At 45.2% G+C, this 12,433-nt stretch overlaps 1 protein-coding gene across 2 annotated transcripts in view; it reads right to left on the minus strand.

Moving 5' to 3' along the window:
• OTC (ornithine transcarbamylase) overlaps positions 1-12,433 on the minus strand; it is a 110,030-nt gene that overhangs the window by 63,747 nt on the left and 33,850 nt on the right. For both annotated transcript variants that reach the window (XM_087721789.1, XM_087721790.1), the window contains 3 exons: positions 5,175-5,319; positions 4,546-4,627; positions 1,120-1,207 (listed from right to left, as the gene is read on the minus strand). In XM_087721789.1, coding sequence (XP_087577915.1) covers positions 1,120-1,207; positions 4,546-4,627; positions 5,175-5,319 — 315 coding nt within the window. The remainder of the gene's footprint in view (positions 1-1,119; positions 1,208-4,545; positions 4,628-5,174; positions 5,320-12,433) is intronic.

The following is a 12,433-nucleotide window of genomic DNA, read 5'->3' on the forward strand; positions in this document are numbered from 1 at the left end:
CCGGCCTGTAAAGGCAGCAGCAGAAGCTTCCTCTTTGGTTGGCAGAAGGATTGGTAACTGTAGGCAGATGAGCTTCTCCTGGGATCCCAGGCTAGGAAATCTATTGCAGGGTGTAGAGCCCCATAGGGTGGGAGAGAGAGGAGAAGGGAGAGGAATCCTGCCAAACTTGGGAAAAGAGGTGTGTGACAGCAGAGGGTGAAGGCGCTGCCCTTCACCCTTGATGGTGGGGGCTGCTTTATCGCAGACCTCCTTTCTTTCTCTGCCCACTCCAACGAGCAAAGGAGGCACCGGCCACAAACTGCTTGCCTACATTCAAACTAGCCTGCCTCCTCTCTCCCTACCTGGGCTCTCTGAAGGGAGAGAAAAGGTCCCTCCCAAGACTGGCTTCTTTCCTTTCCTCCTGCACCATCAATCCATAGGGGAGGGCACAGATCATTCAGCGGTGACAGGGAAAGGGAGGCTTCTTTGCCAGCTGCCGAGCTGGCCAAACAGAAATTTTCACTGGTTTGGTGGGCATGGCCAACTGGGGGGGGATGTGACTGAGTGGGCATGTATGTGAGAAACGTCAAGTTGGCCATGCCCATTCAGTCACATGCCCCCTAGCCACGCCCACTGAACCAGTAGTAAAAAAATTGAAACCTACCCCTGGAATGAATGATATAAATGGTTATAGGACAGGTGTAAAGCTTAAGGAAAGATTAAATGAAGAAGATATAGGAATTAGAAATTAGTAATAAATATGTATAAATGGAAATGACATACTATGAATGAATGTAACTCAAGAAATGAATATATTTGTATGTATAAAAACACTAGAATTACATGTATAAACAATGACATATTGGAATGGGCGGGGAAGTATATATAACAGATGTATACTGATTTGGAAATGTTGTATAGAAGAAAATTGTCAAAATTTATACTTTTTTGTTTCAAAAACTGTGTAATAAAAATTATTTTTTAAAAAAATCATCAGATTTAAAGCCAGTCAATGCTCTTGAAGAATCAGGGATTTTTCCTTCAATTTTTTTGGGTGAAAAAACATGTAATCTTTGGATAAAACATTGAATTTGTATTTACATTATCTACAACTACAAAGTCACTGAATATTCTACAAACCATGCTGTGTCGGAGATGCTTTCATTGATACCCAGATGTATATCTTGTAATGTAAGGAAACATGGATGTCCTCCAAGAAGTGCAAATCCTTAAATAAATAAATAAATAAATAGATAGATAAATAAATAAATAAATACAAACATACAAACATACATACATACATACATACATACATACATACATACATACATACATACATGATCAAACAGACAAACAATAACATTTGCTGTGCACTTAGATAGTCCAGCAGTGTCTACACTACAGAAATTCTTCTATACAATAAGACTGTTCTGCTTGAAAAATGTAGTAACATGCACAATCACCTTCCAAAGACTGCAGAGCTCCTCCAAAAAATTAAAGCAAATCTATGGAAACAAAATCCAATTCCTATGTGGAATTCCAGTAGCAACAAAACTTTGCTTTTTAAAAGAAGCGATCTATAAAAAGAACTATGTACAAACTGTAATATTGTGCAGCAATCTGAATTTAAAGAAAAAAGGGTGATTTGGAATTCATATTAGAATGCACATAGCACCACCTTCAATCAAATGAACAGTGCAGTGAAAATCTTGTTTGCATGTTACATATACATGGGGGATGAAAATTATGGAACAATATAATCATTTCCCTAAGGATTGCTCAATTCTGATTAGAATGTGGACATTCCTATCTTATGTCATGATCCTGACTCTGTTCAGTTTCCTCATCCTGTTCCCTTGACAATAGTATACCGAAGCGTGTGTTCTTTAAGAAGGTGTCAAGATTTGCTTTATTCTCACCATGGTGGTACAGCTATTGCCATATATCCTATAAAGCAGTGAAAGTAGTAAGAGATAAATTTATTATTAGTGATAGTGCTCAACATGTGATAGCCACATGTTTATTACAATTCCTAAAATACTTCCAATATAAGTGTGCAGTGAAAAGAAGACATTCTATGTAAATCAATGCTTCAAACAGACTTAGTTATTCTTGGTATCTATTAATTCTATTTTGTAAAAAAAAAAACTTGCTCTTTTTCTAGGGATACAGGATAATATAGACATCCTAAACCTTTCGTTGAAGATCATTTTTTTCTCCACGACTTCTGAAATAGAATTCCCCTAATTGATGTTCTCCAGATGTCACTAGTCCACAGTGCATAAGCACTGGGGCCTAATGATTTCCATGCTATTTGGTAGTGATGGTAGCTGAATTCCAGGAATGTTTTGGAAGACAACTAGCATAGAACTACAAAAAATCAATAGCCACTTCAATACTTATGACCATTTACTCAATGGCTGTAGGGGTGCTTCAACTTCCCCCATCTATGGCCTTTTGCCTCCCTGCACTCTGTGGACCCTGCTGCCCTAGTTCACATTCACCAGTCTTCTTGCTCCCACTGCTTACTAAGAATTACTAAGAATTCCTGCCCTGGCCCTTAATGAGGTAGCTACTGGCTGCATGAGGATTTTCTTTCCCAGGTTGCACATGGCAGTTTCTTAGTAAGACCTCGGGAAGAGTATCTCATGTGGCCAGCAGCTGTCCCACAAATTGCCAGTGCAAACAACCTTATGAGCAGTAGGAGCAAGAAGATGGTGAAGATCAGCTGTGGTGGCAGAGCACAGGGAGGCAAGAGCAGTTGTGACTGGGACTAGCCTGGGCTTTCCAGGATGGCTGCAGCTTCACAAGACATGTGCTGCTGGGCCAGGGCTGGGGCAACTGAGGTTTCCAAGGGTGGTTTTGGCTTTGTGCTGTAGGTCAGGAGCTTCTTGCATCTCCAAAGCCTTGGCATTCCAAGAAACTCCTGAACTGCAGAATGTTTAAGCAGCTCCAGAACTTTGCAGGATGGCCAAAAGAACAGAAATGGAGGGAAATAGGTGGGGAGAGTTGAAGGGAAGCCAGTTCATTACCTTGGAACAAACAAGGTTTGGAGCTAGGAGTAACCAATCTCAGAATGACTTGGTTTGGGATGAGGTCTCAGCTAGCAACAAATGGAATTTGTTCAACAACAGCAAAAAGGAGTGCTGGGATTGTTAGTGCTAAGCAATGCAATGATGTGATCTCTCACTTTATGACCATGTTGCTTAGAAATGGAAATTTCAGTCCTAATATGGGTCATAAGTTAAAGACTATTGGTATCTTTATAATATATTTTATTATTGGTATCACAGTCACAATATTATGTGCAGATTAGACACTTAAATAACATTTGTATGTCCCTAAAACATCAGGAATCCTGACATCAGGAATCCTGATGTTTTAGGTTTTCTCCGGTTCGGGCAAACCGGTAGCAGTGGCTGTGGGGAAGGGGATAGGATAGAGGATAGGATAGGGGAGGATTCTGTGGGGCAAGCCTGAGGAAGAGAAGGGGAATAGGAGAGGTTTCTGTGGGGCACACTTGAGGGAGAGAAGGAGAGAGGATAGGGGAGGATTCTGTGGGGCAAGCCTGAGGGAGATCGGATAGAGGAGGATTTTGTGGGGCAAGCCTGAGGGAGAGAAGGGGGATAGGAGAGATTTCTGTGGGGCAGGCCTGAGGGAGAGGAAGTGATAGGAGAGGATTTTGTGTGGCACGTCTGATGGAGAGATGGGGATAGGATAGGGGAGGATTCTGTGGGGCAAGCCTGAGGGAGAGAAGTGGGATAGGATTCTGTGGGGCAAGTCTGGGGGAGAGAAGGTGATAGGATAGGGGAGGATTCTGTGGGAAAAGGCTAAGGGAGAGAAGGGGGATAGGATAGGAGAGGTTTCTTTGGGGCAGGCCTGAGGGAGAGGGAGTCATAGGATAGGAGAGGATTCTGTGGGGTAAGTCTGATGGAGAGATGGGGATAGGATAGAGGAGGCTTCTATAGGGCAAGCCTGAGGGAGAGAAAGGGATAGGATAGGGGAGGATTCATGGGGCAAGCCTGAGAGAAAGAAGGGGGATAGAATGGGAGAGGTTTCTGTGGGGCAAGGCTGAGGGAGAGAAAGTGGTAGGATAGGAGACGTTTCTGTGTGGGGCACACTTGAGGGAGAGAAGGGGATAGGATAGGGGAGGATTCTGTGGGGCAAGCCTGAGGGAGAGAAGAGGAGAGGAGAGGCTGATCATAACTACTCATTAATTTTCAAGCTGTAAGTGTCGAATTATCAAGTCCGATCACATAGTTTCGTAGCGGAGCATGGGTATTCAGCTAGTGTTGAATATACTGTAAGCACTTTGGAATCACTTTGATTAAATTCTGAATGATTTGAAAGAATCCTTTCTGTTAAAAATTCTGTTTTATTTATTGTAATAGTAACAAATCATAACTCTAAACAACTAATTGTGAGATAAATAATGACAAACCATATTTTTAAACAATATTGGCCTTTCCTTAGGACTCTAAATATATTGTAATTTCAGCAGTTAAATGTTATGCAGGTCACAGAAGAAAAGATATGTATAGCCATAATATTTTAGTTTATATTTACCTGTCTCAATAGATAATCTAGTTCTTGTGCTTCTTTTCTCAAAAATCAGGGCCAAAGATTTGCCTTGTAATAAAGGTAAATTCTGAAATTCAAGAAAGAAAAGGGTGGTATGTATCACACACTTAAATGTGAAATGATTATTTTGACTCAAATCAGCTTATAGTGTTTTGCTATTGAATCGTGTTCAGATGAAGGGTGGGACTCTTTCTTTCTTAAATGATATATTTCTTTCTTTCTTAAATGAAATATTCCTTTTAAGCAGGTAAGGATTTTCAGGTCCTACATGAAGAAAGCTGGGAGTTGTAGTTCTAAACTAACTGAGCGATTGAAACTACCATCTTTCATTTGAGGGCATAACATAATGCAAAGCAGAAACAAAATGTTAAATGTTTTACTTTCAAATAAAATTTCAATAAGTGGTACTTATTCCCAAAGTCTTTAGCTTAAATATATTAGCTATAACATAAATATAAATTATGATAAGCATGTCATTTTAATAGACAAGCTAACTATTTTTAAAACTTTGCTAATTTCTGAAGTACAGTGAATATCTATAATTACAGAATCACACAAGATTCTATATGGGAAGAAAAAACATAAAGAAATGAGAGCTAAAGTATTCATATTACCTCTTTTTTGTATTTGATTCTGTTTTTCAAATCTGATGCTACCCAAAGCAAATATTTGATTTCGTCAGGTGTATAGTTTTGTAGGGTTAAGAGGTCCTGGCCTTTTAACTTAGTGGAAGTTTCAATAGGTTGCCCATGTTTAGAACTAGTGGAGAGAAGAGGGGAGACAACAATATTTATGGTTAAGAAATTGCTTTCCAATAATAATCAATACTATCATTTACGTTCTCTGATTATTCATTTCTGTATAATCCCAAACAGGAGTATGTAAATGTGCATGATCACATTCATTCTTCATTTCCTTCTACTTGTGCTCTAAGTGTCTCTTTACCTGCTTAATTTCCTGAAACACCTCAATAAACCAAGGAGACTTCTGAGATCTGTGCGGAAAAAAAGGCCACTCAGAACCAATCTCATCTAGCACACTCCTCATCTCTGAATTCCAGAGGTTGGCAAGATGCACAGAGGAACTTCCCACAAAATCACTGAGGAATTCTTCCAGCATTCCCAGAAAACCTAGGGCATCAAACAAGCACCAAGAACATATATTCTTAACAGTTTATTACTCTGTGGAAATGCCGTTTGTTAGTGACATACATATAAACTAGAAAGTGATCTGACCATGGCAAAGGATTGATGACAATTTATATCAGATGACGTAATGTATTCTCTGAGGGACAAGGATGATATCAGCACATGAGGATGCCATCAGCACATGTATAGCAGCCCCATTATGCCTCAAGATTCAACAGAATTATGAGAACTGTAGCTCAAACTATCTGAAAGTCACTGGATAAAGGAAGGCTTTCCTGGATTATGACTTCATGGTCGAGGGGAATGGCAGAACAGAATAGGAAGAAGTAGACAAATGGTTGAAGAGGAATGTAGAATTTTTCAGTCAAAACAAGACATCATAAAATTGCATTCTTAGATTACAAATAGAACTAAAAATAGATCTCTTTTGAAACTTCACTTCAAAATAAGTGTTGTCCCCAATTTGGGTCTGAGCCTGGTGTTGAAGCCAATGATGGACGCCAGACACGAGGTGCAGGTTTTCTGATTGCTTTTTATTGGAGTATTCCAAGGAAAAGGGTTTCTGGTCAAAAGGCCAAGAACAAAGGATTAAGTGAACTTTATACATTTTCATTAAAGGAGAAGGTAGAACAAGGTGAGATAACAAGAAATATCATCTAATAAATATTTTGGTAATAATTCTACAATTTGTTCTATTGGTCTATAGTTGCCCTCTTCCTAAGCCTTGGCTACTGAATGCCCCAGGAGTTATCTAATGCACATTTCATTTGCTGCAGGTCTTCTCTATTCCTAACTTTTAGCTGAGGTCTGCAAGTTGTCTAATTCTTGTTATTTTTTATCAGCTTTCTAGCTACCCATAATTGCTACAAGCTTTACACATGCATATTTCCTGTTGATAAGCATTCTTTGTTCTTGTGAGACAGACAGACACCCCCCCCCATTACAGTCTTCCTTATTTACTTTCAAGTGTGTGCCATGACCTTGCTTTAGCAGCCAGCCCATCATTCCGCCCCTCTTTAATCTAAAAATGATCTAATTTTCCAAGATTCACCCAACACCAATATCTGTGTACTGGGAGACATCCCCCACTCCCTGCAGTTTGCTTACAGGTGGGGAGGCAAAGCAGAAGGCATTGTAATGCACAACAGGTGATTAAGAGAACAATGACTATTCCTGCCAGGGTCATTATTAGGTACTTAACCAGTGAAATCAGGCAACCATCCTGTCACTCAATGCCACTAATCTTTTCATTCGTCCATGGGGTAGGGGGGTGTTGCAGTTATCTTTGCAAAGTGTGTAGTTCAGCTGTGGAATTCTTCCGATTTGTCCTGAATATGCACACAGTATTGTTGTCCAAGCAGTGCACACGCATCTCCTTAGAATGCCAATACCATATCTAGAGCCATTCTATTCTGTCATTGTCTGAATGGCTTCTTGTTCTTTTGCTGCAGCAATAAAAATCTCCCCAGTATCATTAGCTAGGATTTCCTCCACTGCTTGTATATGATGCAAAGCATTATTGAGAGACCAGAGCCCACGGAACAAAGTAAGGGGTTGGCATTCTTCAGGTACTTTCTGAATTGTTCAAGATTCCTATGGTTTCCAATCTTTCTTTCAGGTAAAGTAGGTATAATATAGGTGGGTGGGAAGAGCACAGATACATAACAAATCATATGGTTTCATCCTGACAGTTGTTATGTCTATTTGTCTTAATATGTTAGCCTTCACACACACAGACGCACCAATCATCTAGTGGTAATAATTGGGTAACTCCTTGTTAGATTGGCGCAAATGCAGCAGGTGAGAGTCGCTAGTGATTTCAGCACTTTTTATTTCCAGCAAAATGAGACTGCGCTCTGCCAGCTGGGCTGCCGAAGCTCGCCCTTTAGGGAGGGGCGAGCCAATTGGGACAGCCAATCCGTGGTGAGCATGAAAATCTATGTAGATTCTAGCCAATTCGCGGTGAGCATGGAAACTGATGTAGATTTCTGACGTATGTCGTACGTAACACCCCTCCCCTCCTAGAATGAACAGTGTCCAATCCCCTGCCTATGTATGTCACGTAGTCCTCCAGGTAGGCGGGGCGCACCAGCTGCCTACTGGACCTGCACAGTTCACTTGTCCCTGGGATCTCGGCTGCAGCGGTCAAATCTGCTGTCCCTCCGGCTGTCTGGGAAGGAACCTTTTGGAACTCCTCAGCCTCAAGTCAAGTTTCATCCTGGTTCCTTCGGCTTCTGAGACCGTCATTTCCTGCTAGATGCCCTCGATCCCAGATAAGTGGTCGCGGCTCGAGTTGGTATTTAGTTCCCCTGTTGGGCCACTGGGTAGGCCAGGTTCCTGCTCGTCTGCTTCTAGGCCGGTGGTTGAGCGTGCTCCTCGGGGTGGAGACCTCAAGTTCTGTGAGGGTTGCTCTGGCCCTCCGGTCGCAGTCCAATCACCCTGGTTCCTCAGCTTGGTGTCCCCCAGGCAGTGTCTGAGTTGGTCGATATGCCTCCTCCAGTTTCGCCCGTCCTCCAGCTCAATGTGGTATGATGTGGGGCCAGTGACAGCCACGACTCACCCCGCCAGCCAGGTCGGGTACCCCGCATAGTTGTTTGCGAATACCCAGTCCTATATGTTGAATGCCCACGTGGGCCGTGCAGAGTCCAGAGGAGTCTCAGGAAGGTAGTCAGGGTGGTATCGGTTAAGTTGTGACCTCAGCCTTCTTCCCATCAGCAACTCCGCTGGGCTCTTGTTGGTGGTCGCATGAGGGGTGATGTGTTGAGCGAGGAGGAATTGGTCAACTTTTTCCTGCCAATTCCCTGGGCCCATTTGGGTGAGGGTTTCCTTGGTTAGTCTCACCATCCACTCAGCCTGCCCATTGCTTGCCGGGTGAAAAGGAGAGATGAGTATGTGCTGGAACCCTTGCTCCATGAGGAATGCCTCTATGGTCTTGTTTAATAAGTTTAATAACATTTGTATGCTGCCCAATCCCGTAGGACTCCGGGTGGCAAAGTAAATAAAAAAAAGAATGGAAGAAAAGAAAAGATAGATTTAAAAAACATAGATTTAAAACACACCATGCACACCGTTCTAAGTAGGGCTGGACCGTATTTGGGGTCAACAGCCCTAGGCCTGCCGGAACAGCCAGGTTTTAGTGGCTTTACGGAAGGCCGAGAGAGTGGGAAGGGTCCGGATCTCTGCAGGTAGATCATTCCACAGAGTCGGGGCAGCTACAGAGAAAGAACTCCCCTGAGTAGTCGCCAACCGGCACTGCCCGGTCGACGGTACCCAAAGGAGGCCCAGCCTGTGAGATCTTATAGGACGTTGGGAGGTATTTGGCAGGAGGTGGTCCCGCAGATATCCAGGTCCCAAGCCATGTAGGGCTTTAAAGGTAATGACCAGCACCTTGAATTGCGTTCGGAGACCGATGGGAAGCCAGTGCAGCTCGCGGAGGATAGGTGTAACATGGGTGTACCTAGGTACACCCAATATCGCTCGCGCGGCCGCATTCTGGACCAATTGTAGTCTCCGAACACTCTTCAGGGGCAGCCCCAAGTAAAGCGCATTACAGTAATCAAGCCTAGAGGTGACAAGAGCATGAGTGACCATTTGAAATGCCTCCCAGTCCAGGTAGGGCCGCAACTGGTGCACCAGGTGAACCTGGGCAAAAGCCCCCCTGGTCACAGCCGACAGGTGGTATTCTAATGTCAGCTGAGAATCCAGGAGGACACCCAAGTTGCGGACCCTCTCTGAGGGGTGAAGAGTTTCACCCCCCAGGCTAAGAGATGGAATATCTGGTCAGTTCTTGGGGGGCAACATCAATAGCCACTCGGTCTTGTCTGGATTGAGTGCCAGCTTGTTTACTCCCATCCAGACCCTGATAGCCTCCAGGCACTGGCACATCACTTCTACCGCTTCGCTGAGTTGGCACAGGGCGGACAGATACAACTGGGTATCGTCCGCGTATTGATGATATTTGATCCTGTGCCGCCGAATGATCTCCACCAGTGGCTTCATGTAGATGTTAAATAGGAGGGGGGAGAGGACCGAGCCCTGAGGCACCCCATATTTTAGGGGCCTAGGGGTTGACCTCTGTCCTCCAACCAACACCGATTGTGACCTATCCGAGAGGTAAGAGGAGAACCACCATAACACGGTGCCTCCCACTCCCACCTCTCCCAATTGTCACAGAAGGACACCATGGTCGATGGTATTGAAGGCCGCTGAGAGGTCAAGAAGCACCAGGATAGAGGAATATCCTCTATCCCTGGCACGCCAGAGATCATCGGTCAGCGTGACCAAAGCAGTTTCGGTGGAGTAACTAGGCCTGAAACCTGACTGAAAAGGATCTAGATAATCTGCTTCATCCAAGGACCGTCGGAGCTGAAAGGCCACCACCTTCTCAACAACCTTCCCTACAAAAGGGAGGTTGGAGACTGGATGGTAATTTTTGAGACTAGCTGGATCCAGAGAAGGCTTCTTAAGGAGGGGTCTTACCACCGCGTCCTTTAAGGGCAGCGGGAAAGATCCCTCCTATAGAGAGGTATTAACAATCCTCTGGAGCCAGCCTCGTGTAACCTCCCTGCTGGTCGAAACCAGCCAGGAGGGACACGGGTCCAGTAAACAGGTGGAGGTACTCACAGCTCCCATGGCCTTGTCCACTTCCTCAGAAGTAACAAGCTGGAACTCGCTCCAAGAAATCCGATCAAGGCCCACTCTCGGCATCTCTGCAGGTACTGTCCAAGTGGAGTCCAGGTCCATCCGAATCTGAGCGATTTTGTCTGACAGAATCTGACCAAATTCCTCGGCTCTTCCCTGCAAGGGTTCACCCGCATCCCTCCCTTTCAGGAGGGAGCGGGTTATCCTAAATAGGGCAGCCGGGCGGGATTCTGAGGACGCAATGAGAGTGGAGAAATGCGTACATTTTGCCGCCCGAATCGCCACTAGATAAGTCCTAATAAAGGCTCTTAATTGTGTTTGGTCAGATTTGGATTTACTGGCCCTCCAACGTCGCTCTAGTCCTTCGGACTGTGGGCAAGGGAGTCAGGTATCTCCCCAAGCTCCGTCTGAAATCTCAAGGGATCCATCAGGCGCCTGGGGCAGAACCACTTAATCGGTTCCACCTCCCTGCAGTGGGGGAGTAGTTTCAGAAAATCAAGCCTCAGGAGGAAGTGATCTGACCACGACAAGGGCAAGGTCTTTATGCCCTCCAGTTCCAGATCACATCTCCACTGCTCCGAGAGAAACACAAGGTCAAGAGTGTGTCCTACTGTATGAGTCGGACCTTGAATTACCTGGGTCAAGTCTATGGCTGTCATGGAAGCCATGAACTCCTGCGCCCCGTCGGAGCGTTCGCCGAGAGATGGCAGGTTAAAGTCCCCCAGTACAATAAGTCTGGGGAACTCAACCGCCAAACCGGCTACTGACTCCAGGAGCGAAGGCAGGGCTGTTGTAACGCAGCTGGGAGGTAGGTACGTTAACAACAAGGCCACTTGACCCCCAAGGTCCAGCTTCACCAGAAGGGACTCACACCCGACAGTCTCCGGAGCAGGGATCCTACGAGGTGCTAATGATTTCCGGATGACAACTGCCACTCCCCTTTCTCTGGTGTCATGGTTGGTGCAGCACCTGAAACCCTTCTGGGCACATTTCTGAGAGGGGGACTCCTTCCTCATGGCCCAGCCAGTTCTCAGTAATCCATGCCAGATCTGATCTGCCCCCTCGTCTAATATTAAGTCCCAGACGAGGGGAGATTTCTGAATCACAGATCTGGCATTTAGCAGCAGCAACCTGAGGCCAGGGCCCTGACTTCTCTTGCCACCTGGTCTTTGGGTTGAGTTTTCAGGGCCGGAACGAGGGATCGCTGTAACATAGCGAGCCTTCCTTCCCCGGTAAGGGCCAGCCTTGAAACTCCCGTTGTACCTGCCTCTCCCAAACATGACCATGATGTTCTGGCCCGTCCCCATCCCCGTAGATCCCCCCTCCCACGGCCCCCATTCTCCCCAGCAGGCCATTCGTATCATACACTCTGGGACGAGAGGCAAGTCTGGGCCCCCATCCACTTCTGCTTCTGCACTCAGTGGAGGGGGCTCCAGGTTGCACTCTCAATCCCCTCATACATACCGGCCAGACATTCTCCACATGCATACCCCACTAATAGTAAAATATTAAAATATACAATAAAAACAAGATAAAATTTAAAAAATTAAGTTTAAAACACGTGGGAACATTCTCTCAACCATCCATACCTACATTCACTCCTTCACTCACCAAACAAAGGTGGGCACCGTTCTTGAACCATCAAGCGGTTGGCGCAGTTTTGAAATAAATAAGTTAGTAATAATGCAAGAGAGGAAAGTCTTTGCACTCAGAAACTTCTCCTCCGTGGAGTCCAGTAGAAAGAACAAAGTTCTAAAGTTTGAAGTGGATGGGGGGGGGTTGACCCCGGTTGGAGGGGAAGGGGGCAAGTTCCCTACCCACGTCCTCTTCATCCTCCGCTTTCCCTTTCTGCAGAGATTGTAAACACAGAGTGGCATGCAAGACTCTCGGCGAAGGCGGAGATCTGAGGACTCCATGGCCGAGCAGCAGCAGCCGGAATGGTGAGGTGGGAGGCCCTCGTGTCCGCGTTGTTAATTTAGGATCGGACCGGAAAGCAGAGGGGGAGTAGGCGAGGGAGGGAGGGGGTCGTGCCTGAGCCAAATAATGGCGATGAAAAGGCGACAGATGGTTGATCTCACATGACC

This window comes from Thamnophis sirtalis, unplaced genomic scaffold (assembly GCF_051295495.1).
Source record: "Thamnophis sirtalis isolate CommonGarterSnake01/CBP01778 unplaced genomic scaffold, rThaSir2_p1.2 scaffold_8, whole genome shotgun sequence".
NCBI classification, from domain to species: Eukaryota; Metazoa; Chordata; class Lepidosauria; order Squamata; family Natricidae; genus Thamnophis; species Thamnophis sirtalis.